This window comes from Dermacentor variabilis, chromosome 6, assembly GCF_050947875.1.
Source record: "Dermacentor variabilis isolate Ectoservices chromosome 6, ASM5094787v1, whole genome shotgun sequence".
Lineage (NCBI taxonomy): Eukaryota > Metazoa > Arthropoda > Arachnida > Ixodida > Ixodidae > Dermacentor > Dermacentor variabilis.
Window position 1 is genome coordinate 93,583,771 of NC_134573.1, and position 27,458 is coordinate 93,611,228.

The 27,458-nt window shown below is 44.3% G+C and overlaps 1 protein-coding gene across 1 annotated transcript in view; it reads left to right on the forward strand.

Annotated features, from left to right (window-relative positions):
• Window positions 1–922: 922 nt before the first annotated feature.
• The window catches only part of LOC142586217 (sodium-coupled monocarboxylate transporter 2-like), a 32,787-nt gene continuing 6,251 nt past the window's right edge, over window positions 923–27,458 (forward strand). Inside the window, exons 1-7 of the mRNA XM_075697467.1 lie at window positions 923–1,582; window positions 2,627–2,769; window positions 8,215–8,344; window positions 8,826–8,914; window positions 10,855–10,964; window positions 16,697–16,764; window positions 20,698–20,784. Coding sequence (XP_075553582.1) covers window positions 923–1,582; window positions 2,627–2,769; window positions 8,215–8,344; window positions 8,826–8,914; window positions 10,855–10,964; window positions 16,697–16,764; window positions 20,698–20,784 — 1,287 coding nt within the window. The remainder of the gene's footprint in view (window positions 1,583–2,626; window positions 2,770–8,214; window positions 8,345–8,825; window positions 8,915–10,854; window positions 10,965–16,696; window positions 16,765–20,697; window positions 20,785–27,458) is intronic.

Consider the following 27,458-nt stretch of genomic DNA (forward strand, 5'->3'; position numbering starts at 1 on the left):
CTAGGTCTGATTAGTGGAGGGAAATCACATCTGTCTTCTGAAAAAACACAGCCAGTCGCTGGATCAGGCACAGTATTCTCTGGAGCTGTACTCGCTGCTCTCCACAAGACACGACGCTGTGAATTTTGAGCAGTTTTATTCTTCACTGTCACTATCCGATGAGGCATCAGTGTACTCCTCGGTGTCACAGTTGTATGCATCATCTTCTCTTTCACTTTCAGAGTCTGATATGTCGGAGTCATCGCGATCACATATTGGAAGTCAGTATTTCCTCGGCCTTGCTAAGGGGTAGGCCTGAAATATACAAGAATATTGATTTATTTTATAGCTTCCAAACGTGTACAAAAAAAATCTTTGTACACAAAACCAATCAAGAACTGTCAGCGCTAAGACCCAGCGTCCCTGTACAGGGACATTTCATTAAGTGCGCAGCGCCTGACAGAAGACAGTGTATTTTCGCAAGGAACACCACTTAAAATGTTCTCTCAACCATAACAATTCTAAAAACGTAGCATAAGGTTTCCATAAAATTCGTTATCAATGATCAAATTGCTCTTACCTTGCCGTCGTGAGTAAAACGTGCTCGTGCTGATTGCAGCCATGTTGCCTTCTCGACGAAGCGAACAAACCCTCCCCGCTCTTCACAGATGGTGTCACAATGCTTGTCCTCCGACAGGGACACCAGTTCTCTGATCTATAAAAGCTCAGTCTTCAGTCAGAACCTGAGAACCAATGTCCCCGTACAGGAACGTGTGGTCTGAGGAGGTTAAAAACGCGCGGAAAGGTGCGTTAGAACCCAACTCCATGAGATGTGCCTCGATGTTTGGCGAGTCCACTTGCTTTATTTATGCAGTGGCTAAATCGGGATCGCGAAGTCGTTAACAGCCTTGACCTGGGAGTTGGAGCCGGCACACTTGCCGACATGACGCTAATGCCGCTGTTGCTGGTGCAGGTACATTTGGTCCTTGTCTCGGCGGTTCGTCTCGAAGCAGAGGAACACGGGGCATGGCCTTTTTCGTCGAAGCCCTGGATAACGTCTGCAATATCTCGGCTATCATCCACCCGTGTGCATGAATCGTCATCTATCGTTGGCAGCATGCGTGGTGCGAACCATGGATGGATCAGCGAGGACCGACCAATCGACTTCGACCAACAGGACCCACGTGATGCCGATCAAGGCTATATAGACACTCGGTGCGATGGCTTCGTGGGATTTGGAGCCGGCACACTTGCCGACATGACGCTAATGCCGCTGTTGCTGGTGCAGGTACATTTGGTCCTTGTCTCGGCGGTTCGTCTCGAAGCAGAGGAACACGGGGCATGGCCTTTTTCGTCGAAGCCCTGGATAACGTCTGCAATATCTCGGCTATCATCCACCCGTGTGCATGAATCGTCATCTATCGTTGGCAGCATGCGTGGTGCGAACCATGGATGGATCAGCGAGGACCGACCAATCGACTTCGACCAACAGGACCCACGTGATGCCGATCAAGGCTATATAGACACTCGGCGCGATGGCTTCGTGGGATTTGGAGCCGGCACACTTGCCGACATGACGCTAATGCCGCTGTTGCTGGTGCAGGTTAGTCATTACTATCAATCTGAATTTCAGAAGCTAGTGTGTGCGTTGCCGGCTCCTCCCACGATGCCAAGTGTTTGTAACAAAAATCGCGGATGCAACATGCACAGATTGCGTCTGAAGGGATTCCGTTTATTTTCCAACAGAGTGCTCTACTTGATTTTGTTGTTAATACTCGCGGGGGACGTTGAACTAAATCCGGGGCCTACTAACGCACCGGAGATGGAACTGCTGCAATGTTTGCGCAGTGGGCAGGAAACTTTAATTTCAAAGTTAAACGGCATCGAAGCCAGGTTCGAAAGGAATGAGAACATGCTGATGGAAGTGAAAAATAATCTCAGCCAAACTCAGAACCAGATAAAGGACATCAGTGTGATTGCTACAGAACAGGCAGCTATAATACGGCATCTCATGCAACAGGTAAAAGATTTGCAGAAGAAAACAAACGACCTAGAGAACAGAAGTCGCCGGAAAAATCTTGTTTTCTATGGGGTTGAAGATAAACCCTCAGAATCATGGGATGAATCCGAAGCTATGGTAAAGAACATTTGTAAAACGAGCCTTGGAATTGAGCTCGGGTCTCTGGAAAGGGCACACCGCTTAGGACGCTATAAAGAAAATAGAAAAAGACCGATTATTGTCAAATTTTCCTTGTACAAAGAACGCCAGGCAGTGCGTCTTAATGCTAAAAAATTTAAGGAATCGCAGTACAGCGTCGGCGAAGATTACTCAACTGAAACAAGAAGTATTAGGAAGAAGTTATGGGAATACGCTAAGGCAAAAAGAGAGGATAAGAACAATAAAGTAAAACTGAATTTTGACAAACTGATTATCAACGGCAGGGCTTTCAGGTGGGATGAAGACAAAGAAGAGGTCGTTCCATTGCGTAGGCAGTGACAGACCAGAAAAAAGCAGAACTACCGATGTCGACGACTCGTTGCTGTCGTCGTGAACTGCCGAAGCGTCGTTAATAAAACAGCCGAACTTTCTGGGTTGATAGAAAGTGTTGACGCTGACATAGTCCTTGGCACCGAATCTTGGTTAAAGCCTTCAATTGCTGATAGTGAGGTGTTTCCAGAAAACTACGTCGTCTATCGCAAAGATAGGCCCACTGCAGGTGGGGGCGTCTTTTTGCTTGTTCATTCATCACTACAGTCTTCAGCAATTGATTATAAGTGCAATGCACTGGAGTCTGTATGGTGCAAGATAGTCCTATCAGATAATTTCACGTTCATTGTTGGTGTGGTTTATCGCTCGCCCAACTCAGATATCAGCACAGTGCAAACATTATATGACATTCTCACAGAGGCGTCAGCTCAGACGATACTTCTTGGGGGGGATTTTAATCTGCCTGGGTTATCTTGGTGCAATGATACGTGTATAAGTTCTGGCGGGCGCCTGAACTTTGCGATGAAAAATATTGTAGACACGTTTGGTCTGACGCAGTACGTCACCGATCCTACTCGCAATGGCGCTGTGTTAGACTTGCTGTTTTGTAACTCGCCGGATTTCATAAGAAATGTGAATGTCATTCCGGGAATTAGCGACCATCTGGCTGTTGTTGCCGTTATCCATAAAGAAAAGAACCGTGCGAAGTTATCCACGACTAGGAGGGTCTACTTTTATGAGAAGGGTGACTACGATGCAATTTCTGAGAAACTTCGTAATTTCTTTTCTGTTTTCGAGTGCTTATCTGAGGAGCGTAATGTGCACGATATGTGGGACAATTTTAAAGATATGTTACTCGAGCTGGTAAGTGTACATATCCCCAATGTTGATTCTTCACGGCTTAAAAAGCGCAAACAGCCATGGGTGACAACACATATACTAAAGCTTATCAAGAAAAGGATGAGGGCATTTAACGCATTCAAGAAAAGCAAATCAGCTGCTCATTTTACAAAACTACATACGATTACCCGCGAATATAAGCTAAAAATAGGAAAAGCTAAAGATGACTACTTCAACGAGCTGAGCAACAAAATGAAATCAAACCCTAAAATGTTTTGGAAGCACTTAAAACAGTGTGGATCAGATTCCTTCGGAATACAGGAGTTAAATTATAACGGTAGGATAATTATGGAAGACGAAGATAAAGCTGCCTGCCTAAACAACTTCTTTCATTCGGTATTCTTACCCAACCACACCTGTCATATTCATCAACCTACAACTAATATTTCGCCTATGCTTCCTGTTGAGCTTAGTATTAATGGAATTGAAAAACTATTGAAAGATATTGATGAGAGTAAATCTAGTGGTCCGGATGGTATTTCTCCACGTGTACTCAAACGTTGCGCGGGGCCGATTTCTATGTACCTTTATTTAATTTTTGAAAAATCTTTATCGACAGGTATTTTACCCCATGACTGGAAAATTGCACACGTTGTTCCGATACATAAAGGTGGGTCCAAGAAAGACGTTGGTAACTACAGGCCAATATCACTTACGTCTATCCCGTGTAAAATACTTGAACATATATTATACAAACAAATACTAAATCATCTAAATAAGCATAAGGTACTAATTAACGAGCAGCATGGATTTCGTAGGGGACTATCTTGCACAACACAACTAGTTGAGTTTTATCATGACATAATATCCAGCGTAGATGCAGGAGGACAGGTAGACGGTGTGTTCCTGGATTTTCGGAAAGCCTTCGACACGGTATCACATTCACTCTTATTGTTTAAACTTAATACCCTACACATTGATGCAACTGTTTTTAAATGGATTGAATGTTACCTTTCACAAAGAAGGCAATGTGTAATACTGAATGGAAAATGCTCCGAATATGCAAATGTTACGTCAGGAGTCCCACAGGGCTCCGTTCTGGGTCCGTTATTATTTTTGGTGTACATTAATGATATCTCTGCAGGAATTTCATCTTCTCTACGGTTGTTTGCGGATGACTGTGTTGTGTACAAAAAAATTTCCCATCACAATGATACAATTGAACTTCAGAACAACCTAACAATCATTCATGATTGGTGTACTAAATGGAAAATGACTTTGAACATAACAAAGTGTGTACATCTCTCATTTACTAAAAAGAAGAAACCAATTCAGTCACAGTATCATCTGAACAACGTACTATTGAAGCAAGGCAGTACGTATAAGTATTTAGGTGTGCTACTGTCGTCTGAATGTTCGTGGAAACCACAGGTAGAAAGTATCATAGCCAAAGCTGGTAAAGCTTTGAATTTCATTCAGAGAAACCTGCGATGTTCACATGCGAATTTAAAACGTATGGCATATACAACTTGTGTTCGACCACTCTTAGAATATGGCTGTGTTGTGTGGGACCCCCACGAGGTAACCTTCATTGCCGCTCTGGAAAAAATACAAAACCGTGCTGCCAGGTTCGTCTTGGGGCGGTACGGAAGAAAGGAGAGCTGCACTGCAATGAAGGCTGAGCTAGGATGGGAATCGCTTTCTGCCCGCCGCAATAAACTGAGATTAAAATTTCTATATTCAATTTACTACAATAAAACAGGAATTAATAGGGAAATTTACTTACACAAACCTCATTACATTTCAAAACGAACTGATCATAGTTGCAAAATCCTCGAGTACCCTGCCAAGACGAACATGTATGCCAACTCATTTTTTGTTCGAACAATTAAGCAGTGGAATAGGCTGACTGAAAAGCAAGTGCATTGTGTGAACGAAGATGTATTTTATTCCATGTTGTAACCCCCCTGCTGCAACGCCTTCGGGCGCTGCGGGGTAATTGATGAATAAAGAATAAAGAATAAAGACCTTATAAACTCCAGAACAAGGCGTGTGGAATTAAGTCAGTACAGTTTTGGATGCGCAAACTTTGCCAAAAAAGCAAGCAGTCATGCTAAAGAAAAAGGCATATTTCGATTATGGTTTTGTATTGATTGTAAATCTAACTAAAAAGCAGCGCACAGATGGGGCGATCGCGCTATATTGCTTCTTAATTCTAATGAAATGAACGTCTAGGTACTTTTATTGCCACAGCGCTGTCGTTCCTTGGTACATCTTTTGATGTTAAAGAGAGTTCAATGCAGAAAGATGTCCCATCGTTTCACCGACCTTCATGTGGAGTTTTGGGACCAGGTCTAGAAGGACAGAGCTGTTGCATGAAGAGAAACGTACAGGTACCATCAGTGCGAGAGTAAGCGAAAGCGAAGAACTCAGGCAAAAAAATCAGACCTGGAACGTATTAATCTATCAGCACTTGTATCTTACTCACAGTGAAGTTATGCTTACTTACCAGTTAGGACCGTAATTTTATCCAGTGTTGTCTGACGTGCAGGGAGGATGGATAACACTGAGAAACAAGAAATTAAAGCAATTCGCCTGATAACATACTACACCTTACCCTGTCTCTTCCAATCTTTTTTTTTTTTTGCTTATTAGTTATAGTACTATGGGCAGGAGTTTGTATACAAAACTCTTCGACGAGAGGCCACCAATTGTTAGGCGTCTAACAAGCTCATTTTCGGTACAGCTACAGTTCGTCTACCTCAAGCAGGGTAAAGTTCCCGTTGACACCACTGTTTTGACGATTCTTCAAGTGCGTTCTTTGCAGAGGGAACTGCGCAAAGGATACCTTATTTTGTCAAGGCTCCCCCTTTGTGGCGAACACTGCAAGGATAGCTGATCGCAGGAAACATGTCAAAATATTTGCCACTTTTCTTGGCGATATGCACGTGTTTCACGCTACCAGATTCAGTTGTGCTTATTTTCGAGCTTTGTAAACGGCTTCGTCATACGAATGAGGACAGTTCTCATATAACGTTTAATTCGTATGCTTATGACTCTTGTTCCGATCTTGTTATACGTAACAAACACTGTATAGTACATGCTAAGCTGTTATTCAACAATATATGTTACAAGTGCTGCACAACGGATGTTTCATGCTGTATGCCTAAAGGAGACCTGAATCAATTCTTATAGAAGGGGGGTAAGTCACTTGAAGTGAAAGGAGGCAGTTGCAGAAATACTTTGCCGCAATAAGTACTTCAGTGCGCTCAGCAGAAGCGGAATAATCGGCAATCAAACACGGCATCCGCTGTGCTCCTGTTACTTCATCAATACCTTGCACTGCGAAGGCTATGGGGCACTGGGGCGTACCCACAACGGCCTTCTAAATGTCACCGTAGCGTGTAGTTCAAAGTTAATTTTGGATCTTAACGTAGACGCCATCACTTCCACCTTTGGTGCCTACGACGCACTACACAAAAGCTAAACGGCGTTGTCTTCCACGATCCGTTGTATCTACGTGATGTAGCCGACCGCAACTTGATGTCAGCTATCGGCCGATAGCAGCCGCCTAAAGGTATGACAAAATAGTCCGTCCGATGACGAAATAATGGGTCTGGAATAGAGAGTGAGAACAGGACCTTCTGTTGAAAACAGAGCGTTTAAAAGAAAAGTGATTTCGCGATCGGCTTGTGAGCTCCACGCTTTGCGGACGACAGCAAAACTTGGCTGAAACGTTCAAAGCAGCGTATGCTACCCGCGAACTATGTTATTTCACCAAGCCCGTGACGTGGTTCAGGGCCCCTTTAAATAAAAACGCAATATTGCCCGAGTGGCGAAGCTTTGATTGGGAATGAAAATTATTCGACTGCTAAATGCCCTAACATAAGTAGTCTTTATAACTGTATAAACTGTTCTAAACATTCGCTTACTGAATAAGCTAAAAAGCACGGTGTCACGCATGCACAGGTAAACATGAACACATCTAACTCGATGACCGCAGGCGCTCCATGTCGGAAAGCTGGCGTAATCATGAGCGGCGGTAGCGGTGAGCGACTTGCCTGTCGCGCTTCCGCTCGTTTGAACGCCAGCTAGGCGCGCGAGGCGATGACATCAGATATCTCTGCTCGGCTAGCCTCCGAGCATGACGCCGATTACCTCCAAGATAGGGCGCGCGCGGTCTCGGTCGCAGTGGAAGCGGAGAGACGTGCTTCCCTATTCCACTTCTCCTCCTTCTCCTCCCCCATAACGCGCGCACGTTCTGCTCCCCCCCCCCCCCCCACCTTTGCGCGTGTGAAACGCCGGGACATAGCCTCCCCGTGCGAGTACACTCAGCTGAACAAAGATATAGGCATCATGCATGCATTCCTTCGCACTTCCAGCACATGGGGAGTGACCGCGATATTATGGCACATTACGGCTGTGCATATGGCGGGAATTCGTCTGGTGTTTGCATTTAATTGAAATTGAAAAGAAGAAGTTTATGCTATGTGCTTTCACCAATTGTGATATGCAGTGAATAAGCTGTGCTATTGATTGCAAAACGTCGCAAGACACCCGTCATTCTATTGCCACATTTTAAAATCTGGTGAAAGAAAATAAAAGGGAGGGATGATATGATAGACTTCGTAATACGTGCAGTGACCCACAGTGGTCCACAGTGGTCGAACGAGGAATGTCGCCTAAGCCAATGTATTGACAAGGTGCTTGTCGAAATGTTATATCCAGTGACATATTTCCTCAACAACTGGTGGCCACTTCAAATCTCCCACTTTCTGCAGACTTCTATCTTGTTTCGATAACACATTTTCCTCTTCCAAACCATACAATGCACTCTATTTCATTGGAACAGTGTATGCGTGAGCTAATTGTACGTATAATATTTTTTTTACATAAACCTCTTTCAGGACCGCTCAGACAAGCGCCCTGCTTCTCGTCCTGATATATTTCACAGGTCTGTTCCTTGGAGTCGCTCTTACACTTTGGTTTCGGGGCTGCGATCCAACGTTGCTGGGAGAAATTTCCAGCATAGACCAAGTAAGCGAGCCATTTTGGCCGGCTAATTATTATAGTAGCATAAGCTAGGGTCGCGTATGGTGTACATCACAAGAATTGCGCCGAAACCCGACCGAACCAGTAAAAGAGTCAAAACGAATGTAGAAAAGCAACTAATGTTGATTTTGAAGCGGTTTACAGTGAGCCCCATTAATAAGTCCTACAGGTACGCCACGCAAAACTCCGGCCAACCACTATTCCTTGACAAACGGGTCCTGAGGAACCCATGCACTCCTAAGCCTTAGGACGAATTACCAGTTCGTTACGAATGAGAAGTTCGTTATTTCAGAAGCCTAAGCTTAATATTTTGTCTTACCTAACATTTTGCATTTGCGTCCTCGAATAGAGAGAAAAAAAAGTTTTGAACTTTACTGCGGAAGTTAGCGCCAGAATACTAAAGTGCTCTCACAATTCTGGTGGGGTCGGCTAAGGTATGTTTTATTCCAATTTTGGTAATTTGCAGATTGTGCCATATTATATCAACACATACCTGATGGATGTTCCTGGATTTTCTGGGTTATTTCTCGCTGGTATCGTGAGCGCTGCGACAAGGTACTGAAACACAGGTGTCTTGTCTAGAATTTCATGAAAATTTTGTTTTAGCCAATAACCTGCGGTCATTCTGCCCTTAGATGTGGGAAAATGTAGTTATATATGCTATATTAATTTTTCTGCAGGTAACAACATAGTGCGAACTTTCACTTCTGGCTTCTTGCAGAAACACCCTTATTATCAATATTAAAGATTATTAATACTGATTCCATTGTTCAAGCGAACAAAACAATTTTTTTCCTAAAAACGGAGATTCATTTGTAAGAAAGTGCATCAATCCACAGGCACATTAATTCGCTGCTACAGTACTTTAATTTACCACAGTAATATTCTAAGAATCTATAGCAACATTAGTCAGAACAAAATTAAGCATTCCAGTAATTTTTAACTAAACGCCATACCAACAGATGTGCTTCGTATAACTGAAATAATTGCAACAACACGTTACATTGCTAAGCGCTGTCTCATTGAGGCGCATCATTCTGAATATTCAAAGCAATGCCTGTGAAAAAGAGGCAGATCTGCATATTCTGAACAACTTACCCGCCTTATCAAATCAATGTGATAATGATGTTTTAGCCATGTGTATGCACATTATATTATTTTGGTGTTTCTCATATTACTCATCACTACTGGTTCCTCTTTGGCAGACGAGATGAAATCCTCACGCTTCTAGATATTTTTTTTTGTATCTAGTTATAATGATCCGAATTTTCGCGCAGAAATGTTAGCCATATTGCAGGCGTTTTTAGAATACTGGTCGTTCGAAGTTAGTGGTTCAGCTTTTCGAAGCATACGTAATCTAATGCTTTAGGTGATCACCAACCGCGCCAACAACGACCACATATTCTCTCACAGTGTAAAAATTTCTCAACCTGACTCGGGTGGTCAGATACTTCCTCCGAAAAAAAAAGCTGGTACATTTGCATAATTTCTTGTGAACAATAGAACACCTATCAAGCCAAATGAGCCTCCGATAATATTTTACAAAATGCCTTCACCTCTTTCGATAGGTTCTCTTTCGTCACTTGCACTTTTACGAAACCCCTCGGTAATTCATAATTTCAAATGATTCACCGAGCTTGACTTATGAGCTTTTGTGTTCTAAGGTTCACAGCTTACTGAACCACGCATTTCCACAAAAGTTACATCTCTCTGAACAGTGGTACGAGAACGAAGTGTTAATTCTTTGTAGAAGTTGTTTCAGCGAACATTTTCAAAATCTTTAAAGATTGGCTGTGGAACATAGTTCAATTCCAGTTCATCAGCTGGTCTAATGGAAGCGGCAGACAATACTTGCAAAAAAAATTAAGTTTCAAAATCGACTAAATTATAAAAAAGATCAGTAATTACAGTTTTAACTAATTATGTTACGACCCATATTGCAATTTACAATTTCTAGCGGTGGAGTTCGCAAGGCGGATCCACTTGGAACGAATATTCAAGATGACACCCGTTTCAAGATATAACTCTCCCGAACTTTGCGGAGAAATCCATTGGCGCTCCAGTTAATTTGTTAACAAAACGTCGTTTCATGCACTGAAGCACACAAGTAACTGGAACTCCAATGCATTTCACCGCAAAGTTCCGGAATATACGTCTGGAGACTGGTGTCGTCCTGAGAATTCTCTGCAAGTGAATCCACCTCGCGAAGTCCACTGCTAGAATTTGTACATTGCAATAGCTGTCATAGGACAATTGGCTAGAAACTTGATTGGTGAATTCTTGTTAATTAGTCGATTTTGCATTTAAATTGTTGTCCAAGGAATGTCCGCTGCTTTGAGTAGAGCGGCTCATCAACTAGAATTGAGCTACCTGCCACAGGTAACCTTTAAAAAAGTTTTAAAGTGTTCGCTGAAATACCCTGCATAATGGCACTACAATCATTATGCCTAATTACAATGCGTCTTCGTTGCTTTTCTTTCTCTCTTCGCTTGAAGTACAGTGTCCTCGACAGTGAATTCTCAAGCTGCTATTTTGTACGTGGATGTCATTGCGCATCGATACAAAAATGCTGAGAACCACGTGCTGTGGATTACACGTGGTACAGGTAGGTGTAACAGTTTCTTCAGTTGAGTATTACCACATTAGCTTCCTCGTCACCTTTAGTCAAACAACTTTGCTCCAACGCTGCATCTCTGACTGGCAATCAGTCCTTATTGTAGTAAGTGTGGTACTTTAGAAAGCGTGAAACACCCTCTGTTCGAATGTCCAGCACACAGACATGGATAGAGTTTTAGTTTAGGCTGGGCTTATTGAGAACCGCATGAACTAGCCGGTAGCAAAAGATAAGAACGGGCTACTTCGTATTCTGGAAGGCATCCTAGGACCTATGCGTTCTCCTTCGTAGCTACGTTACGCTTTAAATTTTCCTCTGTAGTTCTTTCAGGCATTGCCCTAATTAACAAGCTCCTGCCTAGATAGGTCTGCATCTTCGCCTTCGTCTCAAATGTAGATACGACTACTTCTATTGTAAAATTCTTTGGCACGTTGCCCTTGTTCCGCCTTCCTCCTCTTAGCTTGGTAATTCTGGAACAGGGAATGCTCGAAAGGCATACTGGTCTGGCAACGCTGGTCGCGCCTACCATCTATAATGGAAGGGTCGCCTTTTAGGACTCTAAAAATGCAACAGGTGCCTTCATCGCCCAGCGCTTAAAGGGACACTAAAGGTTACCAGAAAGTCAAGTTAAAGTGGTGGAGCAATGTTCTAGAACGTCTAAGGCGTCAATATAATCGCGAACAGAGCTTTGGTAACCGAGAAATTGAGGTAAATGCATGACACGAATTGAGACCCCCCAGCGACATTCCGGTGCTAGCCCGATGACGAAAGCACTCCTCATAATTTGTGTTACTAATACTCAACTACTCGTATTAAAAATATCATTTCATTCGATTATAAGACGGAAAAAATGCTACTTGTCTACGTCTATTCGATTCTAAGAAAAAATAACATTTTGACGTTACCCTTCAGTAATATGGGTGCTCGAAAGGTCTCGTTTTCGCTCGACTCTGCGGGCTCGACTCTGCGCCGCGCACGCTTTGGAGTTTCAGTAGTTTCGTTATCGCGTCGTGCTGTGAGGGTTCTGCTGGCTCACGAAACTTTCATTTGGAACAAGCAGCGAGAATGCCACGACCATGTGATGTCGTGGGAAGCCCTCGTTGCTTTCCCGCTCCGGAGAGCCGGTGTAGAGGCCGCCGTCGTAGTACGCAACGACGCCGGTAGCGCGAGCCCTCAGCAGCAGGTCGCTCTCGTCAGTGCTCAAATCGCTGAAGTTGAGCCCACCATCGCGAGACAATCTGTCGTTGTCAGGGTCCATTGCGACGAGCGTCGAAGTTTGCGTCATAGAATGAAGTACGAGCTTATGGTCGCGTGTTTCTCCTTCCGCTAGCCACCATACTCCCGCTGTCGCTCTGCTGTTCGCTCTGTCTTGGCTCTGTTTCTGGCCGCGCGTTTGCGGTTTGCGCAGAAAAGCTGTAGCGCCGTCCGCGGACGCCGTTCTACTCACCGATGGCGCAACGTCACTATGAGACCATGATGTCAGTACTCCTCGATCGGAGGGCGGTCGATTTGAACTGCGCTAGAGGTACGCGGACGCTTCAGAACGCATTTTCTCTTAAAATAAGTCTCTCCTTGGCACGAAACAAGCGTGTCGAGGTTTCTGGGATGGTATTTCAACAGTCCACGTTGACTTAATAGTAACCTTTAGTGTCCCTTTAATGATTACTCAACGTCACTATGTCCTCACGTATAAACAAAGCCATGACCACTGGTTCTTTCACCGTTTTAAATCTGTCCGTATGACCGTTTTAAGAAACGTACTGCGTTGAAACCGAAACCTCCACCGACCCTATATTCGCCGTGATGTGCACTTCGAATCCGAGTTAAGTACCTTATGTACAATTCCTTATACGCTCTGTATTTTTCGACTGAAGCCTTTAAAACACCCTTGCCTTGCATTACAATCTCACAGATTCCTTCCGTTCACAAAACAACCCGACTCATTTGAAAAGGCTTTGCTGTAAATTAAATATGAGCACTACTAGTGCTGTTCATCGAAGCCGATAACACTTCATACACGCAACAAATGAGCACTGTAGCTGCTTCGCTCGTGTTCAATTTACGCTTCGAGCGTGTGAACGGAAATTGTGCGAGTAAGGTCACACACGCAAGTCCCGTGAAAACGAAGGACAGACGTCACCTCCGAGTTGACCGTCGTAGTTGACTCCATTCCGTGTGCTGATTCGTGCCGCTAGTCACCACAAGTATCGAGTATTCGCGCTACAAGGCATCGCGCGTGTTCTCTGTCGCTCGCGTTTCACACACAGGTTTCCTTCTGCCGGCGTTCCTAATTATTGTGGACTAATCTGCCACTCCGACTTAAACATGGCGCAACAGCACGAGTCACCCTGCAAATGAGTGGTTAGGCACACTCTTTAGCGCGCCGTCTACCTATCAAAGCAGTCGCAAAGAAAGGTACATGCAAGTTAAATGCCAAATGGCAATCGCGAAAACGAATGGAGATGCGATTCCTCGGCGCGCTGCGTGGTGTAGCGTGAGGATAGAGCGTGCAGGCCTCCTCGTTCTCTGTGCCGTTGGTGAACTGCTGTGAAAATCTGTAGGAGGATGGGCACTGGCGTCGTGCCTACTGTTCGTTTTTTAATTGCGATATCAATTATGTGGACATTCCAGGCGCATTTCTGCCATCAGCATCGCAGTCGCCGTCGCGGTGAGGTTCCCTATAAATTTCACGGGCGGTAGAATCGTCGCCGCGTGGCGTTTTCTCTATGCACGAGTGAAAGTGCGTGAGGGCGAGCTGGCGCTCGCGGCTCTATCTCGCGAACGCAAGCCAGGGAAGCATGGAGAAAGCGCGCCGTCTTCCGTCGCGAGCAACGATCCGTAGGCAGGGTAAGGAGGCAGGGGTGCGTTCTACTCTGGGTGGCCCGGGAAGCCGCACGGTCCCTTTTTTCGGCTTCGTTCGCGCTCATGCGCGGCGCTGAACGAAGGTGAACTCGCGCACTGCTGCTACAACGCTTGCTCACTCCAGCGTTTTGAAAGCGAGTTTCAGCGGTCGTCGAGCGGGATGTACGTTGTTGTTTGCTAGTGCCGCCGTGTCACCGTGCTTGTTAATTTAGTTGGTATGCCGTTGTTTACAAGTGTACACTGCGGATAAATCTCGTATCGTTACTTCGTATAGCTAGCTGCCGGTTAATTTGTAATTGCAATTCATGATTCGCGCTTCAGGCGAAACTGCTACTTCTGTTTCATGGCGAAACCTGCCCTGATGAAATTTTATTACCTCTTCAAGCTTTCCACTCAAATAATAGCATTAATAAGTGCTCTATCTGCACGCCTTCGCTAATTGTCAGCGCGCTTTTTCCGCCTTTCTGTTTGTTTATTGGGCGATGTGAAGACAAATAAAGCTTTTGTGACCATCGTGCTCTCGTTTCACAATTCTTCTTGATTTCTTTTTGTCTGCGGTATATATAGAGCAAAGTGAGTGCTCTAACAAATCGTGGGGTATTTTTCTATCCTGCTGTGAAATTATTTTTCGAGCTACAAAATTTCCTAAAAGGCTCGAAAACCCCAAGCACAAGTACAACAGCAGTGCCTTCCGATAAATATTACAAACGTAGTTACACTCATATATGTTAATTAGGTGGTCGCGTGACGAAACAATTATTGGTACGCATGAAAGATTTGCCTTTTAGCGCTAATTCAAACTGATGTTAAAAAGAATTGGTAGGGTGAACACGTCGGAGCACACAAATAGAAACGAGGGAATCAAACGCAATACGTTGTCAACCTCGGCCACTGTTACAAAGGCACACTTTATTTATTCTTATTTATTTACTTATTGTATTTTATTTCATTCACCAATTTATGATCTATCGTTCAAGAAAACAAGCCTAGCTTGTTACCGGCGTTGCCACAAAGCCCTTTTTTCGTATAGAAAAACAAGTATCAGGGGAATGACAACGCAGAATTTCGGTGAACGTAGCAGCAATGTGTGTAACTATCTTACCGAGCGAGTAGTTTCATTTTGCAGTGTTCCAATGCACGATGGAGTTTAAGCATTCCTACGAGCGGAGAGGTGACGCTTGACGTTTTCAATATTCCCTAATGTTTACTCAAGAGCTACAGCACGTTGGGCAGCTACACATTGCCTTAAACAAAACTATAGAAGAAAGAAGCTTTGATATGCAAAAATTATGTAACAGTGTGTTACACTCTCTTTAACTTCAAGAGCTCGTTTCAGTGTAAAAATCTTGAAGCAACATCACATGTCAACCCAGGACTTTGAAAAACAAGCCGAGGGCTTGCGGCTCCACTACCATGTGATTCTTTTGAATTCCCAGTTGTGACTGACTCTTCCATGTCGTTCTCGTCGTCTGTCGTTATCTTCTCTGTCGGATTCATTGTCGTGCTCCAACACATGTTCATTGCCAGAGTCGTCACTCTGTTCCAACAACAACGCCGCAATTTTGCAGTCTGCCAAAGGTTTTCGTTACTTCTCGGAATGTTTGAAACTTTGGAGCAATTTGCAAAAACATCGAGAGTTCCCACGCCCAGAAATCCAAGCGTCTGGAGACGCACTCGACACCTCGTACTCATCATTTTCCTGTCTAGAATATCCAAGTGGCGCAATCTGGGAAACAAACATGTCAGCCACCGTCAGATTTTTTCCCTAGGCATTGCAGAAGTTATACTTATCATTAAAAAATATTTCTTTAATTGCACTTTTCTACGTAGTGAGGGACACGTACCGCTGTAGACGCACCTCGTCAATTAGCAGTGAAGTAAATCTAAGAGGCGCCATCTAGAAAAGAAGTATGTCACCACCGTTGATTACTTTATCAGAGAGACGGTAGCAAGACATCCTACTTGATAAAAATGTATGTTTCCTTTGAAGCGCGCTTTCCAACACGGCTAGGAGGCCGCAATTCTGTAGAAGCACTCCGAATTGCGTGGTCATCTATACAGCGCCGTCTACAGACATGTTCCCGATTTAAAAGCCTTGGCATTTGTGTTCCAGGTATCTTTTCGCGTGAGGAGTCGACTGTAGACGGCTAAATGCGCTCTCAAAGAATTCACCGAATTCCAATCAAAGCGGTTTCACGCTCACTCTCTGACTTCCCCGCCAATGATTCGAACGAAGAGACATACGTTTCCCGGGCGAAAACTATTGCCAGGAGGCATGACATTGACAAGGGTAACTTGTGTGCTTAAAAAAAACTTCCCTAGCGAACTTTCTGTGCACGCAGTTGAAGTGTGAGAATACTTGATTTTTTTAAGGCTACGTGGTACCTTTTTCCTAGGGTCCGTAATACGTAATGCATCTCTTGGCTTCTTGTTCGTTATGCCGTTTCACATTGGTTCACAAGAAGCCGCAGCTCAGCCATCTCCGAGGCTGGTGACTCAGCAGAACGAATGATGTGAAAGAATTAAAACTAAACAAGGAAAGAATCTTTGCCTAATACCTGTCGCGGCTGATCAACTGTAAAGAATTTTCGAACTTAGTAGCTACAAAGCTGAGACGATAATACCTTCCCAATATTAAAATAGACAGAATACCACTGCATGACAGATATATAATTTATCTGAAGTGGGTATCTTTTCATTGTGAGAGAGCTTGCTAAATTTTCAGGCAGTATGCCCGCTGTAGCCATACTCATTTCAATAAGGTAGCTAGTTCATACTTAAATGCAAGTTTTTCAGTGAAATTGAGGAAAAAATGACCCCCTCACAATGGCTAACCAGCAAAACGTCTTGCTTTATTTCAGCTTTAGGTTTGGGCATTCTAATGACACTCTACAGCATGCTCTGCGCACGTATGGGCTCTGTGACGAGGGTAAGTACTGCTGACTTCAAATGCATTTCCAACAAACCGCTGGAGTTTTTCTTTTTCGGATTATGACATCCGTCGTTACATCTGCACTTACGACCCTACTGTAACGCTTGTCGACCCACGCCTTCAAGCAGACACATTCTTTGATTCTTATATAGAGTGTTCACAACCCTGCTAAAAGTGAAACACCCTTATTTCCTTGCTTTCAATGTACAATGGCTAGCTCTTAAACAAAACTTTTCGCAATACGCATTTGAAGATAAGTTCTGCCGCATTTCATTCATTTAACTCAATGGTTGCGTTTACACGTGTGAAGAACTTACATGAAAGGAAAAAATTGTAATCCACCAGACTGTAGCACAAAACTACAAAGGAAACTCAATGGGCTTCCCGGGATGAAAACTTTGCAGCGGAAGAAAAATTTATACCTAATTAGGAACTCCTCACAAATTTTTCTCCAACTACAAACTTTTCTTCCTAAGAAAGTCTATTCGTTTCGTAGAGCCCCCTTTGCAAAGCGCCAACTGACGTCGACAAACACCTGTCTCAATGAATTTCTAAAAGACATCTGGTTCAGCAAGGCTTGAAAGGCAACGCTACGATGAAATCCATGCAGTGTGTGTTGCCTTACTTGTATAAACCAAAAATAAACGTAAAGGTGGTGAGAGAAAGCTCGTTAGAATAACCTAAGTCATGCTTCAAACAACGAATTTCTGAAGGGTTCTCAAGTCAAGCAAGTACTTTTATTTCTCAAGACTACGAAACGTGATTCATTAGACGCGGGGAAGTGGTCTGCTTTCTTGAGGCTATCCGTCTTGAAAGAAACATACGTGTCCAAGCTTTTCCGCTGCGCATTCACGCCTTCCTCGTAGAAAAGGTTTGTCTTCGCTTTTGCAGACATGAATAGGCAGCGCACTTGATCTCATTTTCAATGCTCAAGTGCTGGCATCCCATGAATGGCCTCACTGGTGAAAACAGAAATAGTCATAGGGAACGATGAGAAAACTTTATGTGGATGTGGCAATACCTCCAAACCAAGATTCCGCGGCATTCTGGCGTGCGCTGCATGAATTGCACGAAGCGGCCGTATGCTAGCCAAGATTATAAAGAACTACATCACAATTCCTACACGTGGTTGCTTTACCTATCCTGACTCGGATGTGGATCGGACGTGGCTTGTCCGATTCCTTTGGGACGAACTGCACCTAAGGCTAGCATAGATTTTCTCTGGCTCTGGTCCCAAGACGACGACGCATCGCTGCAAATTGAGGTGAAGCTCGGCACAAACCATCTGAATGTCGCTATGCCGCAGCAAGGAGGAAGCAGATGCTGATTATGTTCCGAAACAAAAAAGACTAAAGGGTACACAACCCTGTCTAAATTATAACCAGATTACGTCTGGTAATCTCGAAGAGAGAGCGCCTTCAATTTAAAGGAGTTGGTAATACCTGTATTGGGGGGGGGGGGGGGGGGGAGGTGGCCTACAGGAAGCACCGACACACCGAACGCCAAACTGCTTAATCTCTTAGAGAGACAACCCTGCAGAATGCACGTTGAATATACAGTGGCGTTTAAAAGGAACAGACCCCATAGTTTACTTTAAACAGCGAACTCGCTTCACTTTGCTGAACAGAACGTTTTAATTCTAGCTTGAGGCTTAGTTGTATTCTCCTGAAGAATGCCCTCAAGCATATAGAGACAATGATAACTTCGTTGCTGGCTAATGCAAGAATTCAAGTAAGAACAGGAAAGGAGTGTTAGGGATGACTAGGTGTTTCTGTGGAAGACAGTATACTCGTTTTGTGCTACAAAGTAACGGGTGCTTAAGGCAGGAAAACACGCACGCAGATTGTGCTAAAAATAGAGCAGCGCAATTCAAACCGCCATAGCAATCGACCAATAAACGAAAAGGATTATTAACACAAAATAAGCACCGTAAGCAAGTACGACAGCTTACCGATAATAACGGTGACGGGTTCCTAGAATAGGCAATCTGCAGTTCACGTCTTTGGAGCTGTTTAATTCGCGAATACTCTCGCCAGCAGGCGCTGTCTATGGCACACTATTGCGGGATCCTTGATGCGATGATGGAGCAGAAGGTCCCATTAGGCCAGGCTCTGAGGCAGCCAGTGATTGCTACTCTAGGTCACGGGGTTTAGGGTGCTGAGGGAAAAAGCTGCAATGCCGGTTACGACCAACGACAACTCAATTGGAGATTCAGCAGTGCCCCACTGCACATATCAGCTTGATGATTGTTACTATTAGATCTGTGATTGTAGGTATATGTGGCCAGGCTGCTTAAAGCGAAGAGCAAGTTGGCACAACTGTAGGCGCTTCTGCTCTGTGAACTATACATAAGCATGTGCAACCGCTCTACGAGCACGCATGCGCTCACCATTTCATGCTCACACGCCAGCCTATAAGTGGACAGTAATTATCTTACCAAAATATTTGCCATTGTCATCCTCTAAAATATGTCTTCCCTCAAAGAATCAAGCTGTTCCCTCCTTCAATTTGTAGTTGGGCTGGGTTTTGCAGCTCGGCCGAACGGGGCTTTTATTTGAGTCGGGAGAAATTTGATCTACAAATTAACTTTTGGAGCTGTAATCGTCAGTGTAAAAGCTTTTGAGGTTAACAAAATGAACGCTGCGTCCTGAACGACCTATACCTTTGTCCAGAAGCTTTTAGGGGTGTTTCGCTCGCTAAGTAAACGAAGTTGCATGTCGAATCTACTCAGCGAGTGTGTCTATTTTACTGACATCCCAGTAGTCTGCGACATCTTGCATTTTTGATGTCATCAACTGTTTCAATGTAACCAAAGCTATATGAAAACTTATCGACAACAGGAATAATCGGTACCACGTTGGTTTTGCTCATGTACTTCACGAATGACGACTTTTTCAGATTTGTCAGATTGGCGCCCTCGCATGAAACACACGGTTCCATCAGCCCTTGAGCGAATACTAGGAGCAATAAAAGGGACAACGACATGCTTTTTCAAAAATACAGCAAATGAGCTTCCAATCCGCGTTCTCTAGCTGCGTAGTCACATCTGCCCAACCCATCCATATATGTGGACTACAGCTCGCGTTAGCCACACTCGGTATATACAGCAGTTCTACGCGTAATTTTATGAGAAGTCTGTCCTTTGAGGAATAAGAAAGCAAGAGCAAAAAGGGAAATACAAATGGCCTCTGTTACTGACGCATCAGACCCGATGGCCGCGTGCGGCAGTCGGAGTGTACCATTTTGCACGTGCGACATGAGGTCATCTGGGAGCTGATTTCGTAAACAACTAGATAGGTTTATGTGCTGTACCAGCGTGAATGTGTGGTCTGGGTTGGCAGCTGCGGAACTTCGCTGAAGGCCTGCAACAGATGATTTTGTGCATCTACGCTTTTGTGTGGACAAGACAAAAAGGGCATATATATATATATATATATATATATGTATATATATATATATATATATATATATATATATATATATATATATATATATATATATATATATATATATATACAGTCTTTCTTTTGGCTAAGGATAGCCAAATCAATAAAAGAAAAGAATATTTAAGAATGTTGTGCAAAGCACGATTATAAAACGCACAGTGTTCGGTTGTCAGAGCTCTCACGACCGAACACCGTAGACGTCAAGGTTGTATCGTACACAATTTCTTTTTCCTTTTTTTTATTTATTTTAACAACTTGGCTTACGATAGCGGGGATACCATATAATAATGGGTATCCATGCTCGATACACAAGAAAAAAGTTATTTAGGCACTGAAATTTGGCTTATGAAGTGGCTCGGAGATGTTTACCTCGTGTATAAGCTTGTTAAATGCGCAAGGTCACGATTGAGAAGCAACCTCGCTGTTCACTGTTTCCAACATCTCAGTTGTCAAATTCGGTCTGGTAATTTCATTATCTTTGCAGGCTTTCTTGATGGTTTACAATGGCATCACGGCACCATTTGTGGGATTGTGTCTGCTGGCTGTTTTGTTTCCATTTGTTCACTCAAAGGTACGTGCTACCATCGTGGTGATTTCAGTTTTAACGCGATACTGTTAAGGGCCACGTGTCGCAGACAGTCGGTGTCGGCATAGGCGTCGGCGCCAGCGCTCGAGCCCGAGGGAATAATGCAGAACGACGGCACTGTAGTTCTGTGTACGGCCCTAAAGTTGTCAATTTATCGTTAAATTTGCTCACACTTAGTCTTTCGTTGTTTACAAAGATATTCCTCGGAATTTTGCAAATGGCAACCCACAAAGAATGCCATGAAAAAAGAACACCGACAGCGCATGAATTTTATGTTAAATATAAGACTGAACTACCAAAAATTCCATGCAATCACAGAAGATTGGCCCATGCAACAAGCCGCGTTTCTGCTACAAACCTGGCCTTCTTGCGGAGATTTGCCACCAGCATTTTCTGGTAAACGTTACTGTTACATTTAAGCTGCCGTTCTCCGTAAGCGTAAGAAGCGGACAGGGATCTTTGAATACTATCGTGCTCCATTCCTGAAGGCGAAAGTTACGTGTCATGCGAATTTTTTTTTATGTTTTTAGCTATGCATGGAGCCTGCAATAGGATAAACATAGGCAGGGCAATGCGCAAGAACATGAGAGAAAAAGGAAGGCGTCAACTAGATGAACGTCGACTTCAATCTACAGATCAATAAAGCCAAACCGACGTAATATAAATATATATATATCTGACATTAGCCACTGAAATGTCGGTGAAGCCTGTGTGATTTCCAGCTATTTCTTGCAAGTATGATCATATATGTTCGATGTGCTGCTTCATAACGGCCCCAGCATTGCTGTCGTGCAGTACTACCCATTTGGCTAACAAAAAGGGCATTTGGGACGGATATTGTCCCTCAGCGCTTGAAAATTCCTATTCGTAGCATTGGGAAAAGTTCGGACATAAGGTCAGTGCTTGAATGAAACCTGCATACATTCCGCTATAATTTCTGTAGCACTATTGAATGTGTTCCAAAGCATCTGAGTATATTTGCCCGACGCTAGCAAATGGATCCTGAAGATGTATGCATCATGTAATGTCATACTTCTCGTTTTTGTCACATAATGCTAACAAAGTAGCTAATCGGTACCGCATCCAACTAGTCTTTCCCGCACCATCTAGGTTGGTAAAATTATGGGCAATGATAGCCAAAGACTGATTCGCTGCTTATCTGAAACGCCAGAGTATACGATTCGATAGTAGTGTACTGAATTCTCCTGCCTTGTGCAAGCGTGTATAGCGAACAGGCATGTCGTTTTAATGAAAAAGCATGAGAGTACATTCTAAGAATACAGGATAAATTTGGAGGACACCTGGATTTTCGCAGTAGAGACTGTGGCTGCGCGCAGAAATTAGAGTGTCTGGCTAGCTTGTCCAAAGTAACTGTATAATAACCAACGGAGGTGATCGGATCATGTTTCATCCTCAGGAGATCTTACGAATGCATAAGCATGCCATCATTGCCTTTTTAACCGAACGAATTTAATATTTTGGATGATTTCCTATGAATATGCTTAGCGGTTTCTAAGAAGTGTACTTGTTGTTTGGAGTGACCTTTAATAACACTTCTACGTTTATTCAGCTATCAGCCATTTTCATTTCTGAGCGGCTTTCCTCCACAATGTTTGTTTCTTTATTTTTTTTCCTTTTTACATATAGTTGTGTTATCTTTGTTTGTTCCAATTGTTGTAAAAAGAAAGTGGCATGCATATACTTAGTGACAATACGTCAATGCCCACTGGTTGTTCATTCCGCGCTGCAGTGTTTTATATGGTTCGTATGGTGCGGTAGTTCTTAGCTCTTCTCTTCTTTATCTGGGGATGCCAGTAATTTTCACATGTTAATTCCGACGGATCGGGCTCCTTGCATGGCATGCTTTAGAATGTAGCTATTAGGAGCCCGTTCCTGCAGCGAGCATCGGCGTAGGCGCCCCTCGTAACCTAACGTCGGCGTAGGCGTCCCTCGCAAACGAGCCAACGAGCACAGCGATGGATGCCACACCGAGCACGGAACGCAGAGGGGAATGAAAGACGGTGATAGCGAAGGCAGAGCGAGGAGGAAAGTGGAGGAGGAGGGTGCAGCGGAACCATGTAGCGCAAATCGGAGGTGGAGGGCACGGCCGAAGCTCGAGAAAAAAATCGTAGTGCCGGGCAAGGCGGGCTCTGCGGCGACGATGGCTACGAGTTATAACCAGGGTCGGGGGCCACGTTTCTTCACCGATGACGCCACCGATATCATGAATGGAAATAAAGCGCTGGACAAGGGGAGATCTGTTTGCGGCGGCTGCTATTTATTGCGCCCCCGCCTCACCCACGCGCTGCGTCTCGCGATCTCCCGATTAGTGAGGGTGTCGTGCCACACTTCGCTCTCCGTTTGCAACCTGCCGCACGAGACAGGTTGCCTGCGCTAGCCAGTGTGTCGCGAAATAAAAACACGTATAGCGCTGCGCTCAAATTTCGCATTATAGAGTATCATAACGTTCAGTGAATATTTTAGAGCTCTGATGCACTTCTCGTCACCTACCTGTGGTTTTAGTGCTTTTAGTCCTTCGCGTGCTGCCCCGGTACATATTGCAGCTGATGCGCAGGGCCATGTGGCTGAGTGGTGGGTTTTGCCCTTTATCAACTTTAGAATAGTCGTGTGAACTAAAGCCCATCTTTCGACTTGCGTACGGGAAAAGAGGGAAAATGGGTGCAGAGGAAGCCAATGCAGGTGGAAGGGCAGGAGCCACCTGGCGGAGGCCGCGTGTATGGCCCCGCACAGTTGGCTCCCGGTCGTCAGCCGATTGACTTCCTGCCTGGTCCGGGCAGGTGTCAAGCGTTCCGGTAGTCTTGCTAGTGGCCGTACTTGGCTGTATAGGTAAAATGAACAATGGACGACGCGCATTCTACGGCGGAAGACGAATGCTGATGAACAACTTTCCCATGCACCCCACTGATTTCCCTCATCTTCTACTTCAAGTGACAATAAATATTGATCACCGGTTGTAATATATGCAGTATGTACAGCTGGTGATCAGGCTTTCGTTAGGCTTTATGAATTTCTTGGCTTTTTGAAATGTAAAATTTAGGTCCGCGCCTGTTTACCGAGGGGGGGGGGGGGCAGAAGAGACAGCGTTTCTTTGACAGTGTTTCTGCGCGCTACCTTGCCTATACTTGCATATTAAACCAACTATAGCCCAAACCGAAGTTTTCTCGCAGTGAGGGTGTCCGTAATTCTGCAAGTGCGCTTTTCCACGGATGTATGAACCACTAAAGCGGAAGTAAGCGGGAAACCATGAGCCGCTAGCCGCGATCTTCGCTACTTTCTTGGAAACTGTTATCTGGCTGTTTGCACACCATCGTTGACTTCATTGTTGCGCTATCACAAAGTCGGCGCTCTTGCGTATGGCAGCCTAGTAATGTGGAAAATTTCACCTACAGCATCAATCTTGAATGCACACAAATCTTTTTTAGAGCGAAGCTTTCTTGGCCAACTACTGAGTGATTTGGCTTGTCGTGTCTCTCTTTTCAAATTTAAAGGGCTTCCCTTGGTGGAAGTGCGCGTGCACTTCTATCAGTGGGAGAGGGTTCAGTCATGTGACTCAGGGCTCCTTGCCACGCTACCGGATGGTGTTGCCCTCGGCGAAACACTAAATTCTCTGTCTATGCTACCAAAGGAAGCAGATTTGTGCCTGCCTTCTCCTTTAGCCGCTAGGGCTGCTTTTCGCCAAGAGCCATCGCGTGGTCTCAAATGACGTCAACTATTCCAACGCGCTGTAGAGAAGGCAACTTCACGCGCGCAACGCGGAAGTTTTGTGACCTCAGGGCCATGATCATCGTAGTGCGCTGCCTGCGTAGCACGCCTGTCACGACATGGACGACATGTAATGTCAACAGTAGGAGGACATGCAAGCCGGAAAAGTAATAACGTCACATCACACGCGTGCCATGAAAGAACTGAAATGCAGACAAATATTACATGTGCACATGAAGTAACATCATAAAGAGAAAGAGATACATGACGAGTAGTTTATGACGTGAGTCACATGTCATGACATACATACATGACATGACATGACAAGGCATGATTGACATGGTAGAACAGAATAGGGATTTTGGAGAGTTGGAACAGTTCCGCCATTGTACTGATCACCGCCCTACTTAAATCGAGGGGCAAAAGAAAATACAACAAGAAAACTGCGCTTCTCACCGCAACTTTGGTTAAATGGTCGAGCGTCAGGCAGACGAGCACTGTGATCGGGTGCTACCTGGTGAAATACGTAAAAGTGCGCTCGTGACCTTATGCTCGGCTACTGTGGCAGTTGCAGACGCTTGGAAGAATGTGCACCCAGAGTATTGCACCCTGCCCGAAGTAGGGAGTCGCCATTGGTTACAAGTGGGATAGGAAAAGTGCAGCTCCACCCTTCTACCCGAAGCTGTTTCTTATGGCAGTAGTCTTGCATGAAATACACTTGAGGTTTCGATGAGTGTAGGCAGCAGACGACAGACAGCTTCCTACACACTTAAAATGAGGAGCGTCTCCCTAGTGGGGCGCGGTGGAACTAGACGCGCTGCAGTCGGCAATTTGTTGCGCGCTACAGAAACGTGCTTCGTTAGTGAGAGCATCGGCTTTTCCTGCATCTGCAGATGGTCATAATTGTCAGGCGTTCATAATGTGGCTCAGACACATCACCGATGACACACGCCTTCAGTACGCATCGCGCTCCAAAAACGCCTATAGTCGACTTAGCGTCATTAATATTCACGCTCAGTTATGCCTATTTTCCAAGAACGGAAGTTTGAACTTACTGGTCTGTGTAAATACGACTGGCCATTGATGCACAACATGCTGTTAGGATTATTCAATGGAAAAGGCAGTATGAAGATACAAGCAGACAGAGAACATGCATACAAAGAAGTTTAATAAAACACGCCTGGCTAATTGGCGCCGGTATGGATAAAAGTGTCGTGAAAGGAGCATGGAGAAAAAATTGCCTGCGCGGACAAAGCCACGTTTCTTCACAGAAGAATTCCTTTCACCTAATCCCTACACATTATCAACTTTTTCGATTGATTATTTTGAAGTTATCAGAAGGCATTTGGATGATTTCTTTCGCGTTGGTCAACAGCGGCGACTCCCTTCCCTTGGAATCGAGTCAGTAACCTGTAATGACCATTGGTTATCTTCCCTCCTTATTACATGTCCTGCCCATGCCCATTTCTTTTGCTTGATCTTAACTAAGATGTCATTTACCCGCGTTTGTTCCATCACCCAATCTGCTTTTATCTTATCTTATAACCTTATACCCATCATTCTTCTTTCCATAGCTCTTTGCGTCATCCTCAATTTAAGCAGAACCCTTTTCATAAGCCTCCAGCTTTCTGCCCCATACGTGAGTGCTGGTAAGACACAGGTGTTGTACACTTTTCTCTTTAGGGATAGTGGCAACCTGCTGTTCATGATTTGAGAAAGTCTGCCAAACGCACCCCAGCCCATTCTTATTCTTTTGATTATTTCAGTCTCATGATCCGGATGATCATGAACCTGCCCTAAGTAGAAGTATTCCCTTAACACTTCCAGTGCCTCGCCAGCTATCGTAAACTGCTGTTCTCTTCCGAGACTGTTAAATGTTACTTTAGTTTTCTGCAGATTAATTTTTAGACCCACCCTTCTGCTTTGCCTCTCAAGGTCAGTGAGCATGCATTGCAATTGGTCTCCTGAGTTTCTAAGCAAGGCATTATCATCAGCGAATCGCAAGTTACTAAGGTATTTTCAATCAACTTTTATCCCCAATTCTTCCCACTCCTTGTCTCTGAATACCTCCTGTAAACACGCTGTGAATAGCATTGGGGAGATCGTATCTCCCTGTCTGACGCCTTTCATTATTGGGATTTTGTTGCTTTCTTTATGGAGGATTACGGTGGCTGTGAAGCCGCTATTGATATCTTTCAGTATTTTTACATAAGGCTCGTCTACACCCTGATTCCGTAATGCCTCCATGACTGCTGAGGTTTCGGCTGAATCAAACACTGTTTCATAATCAATGAAAGCTGCGTGTAAGGTTTGCTTATATTCCACACATTTCTCTATCATTTGATATATAGTCTGAATATGGTTTATTGTTGAGTAGCCTTTACGAAATCCTGCCTGGTCCTTTGGTTTACAAAAGCCTTAGGTGTTCCGGATTCCATTTGCGATTACCTTAGTAAATAGTTTGTAGGCAACGGACAGTAAGCTGATCGGTCCATAATTTTTCAAGTCTTTGGCGTCCCCTTTCTTATGGATTAGGATTATGTTAGCGCTTTCCCAACATTCCTGTACGCTCGAGGTCATGAGGCATTGCATATACAAGATGGCCAGTTTTTCTAGAACAATCTGGCCACCATCCTTCAACAAATCTGCTGTTACCTGATCTTCACCAGCTGCCTTCACCCTTTGCATAGCTCCCAAGGCTTTCTTTACTTCTTCCGGCGTTACTTGTGGGATTTCAAGTTCCTCTAGACCATTCTCTCGTCCATTATCTTCGTGGGTGCCACTGATACTGTATAAATATATATAGAATCCTCAGCCACTTGAACTATCTCATCCATATTAGTAATGATATTGCCGGCTTTGTCTCTTAACGCATACATCTGGTTCTTGCCTATTCCTAGTTTCTTCCTCACTGTTTTTAGGTTTCCTCCGTTCGT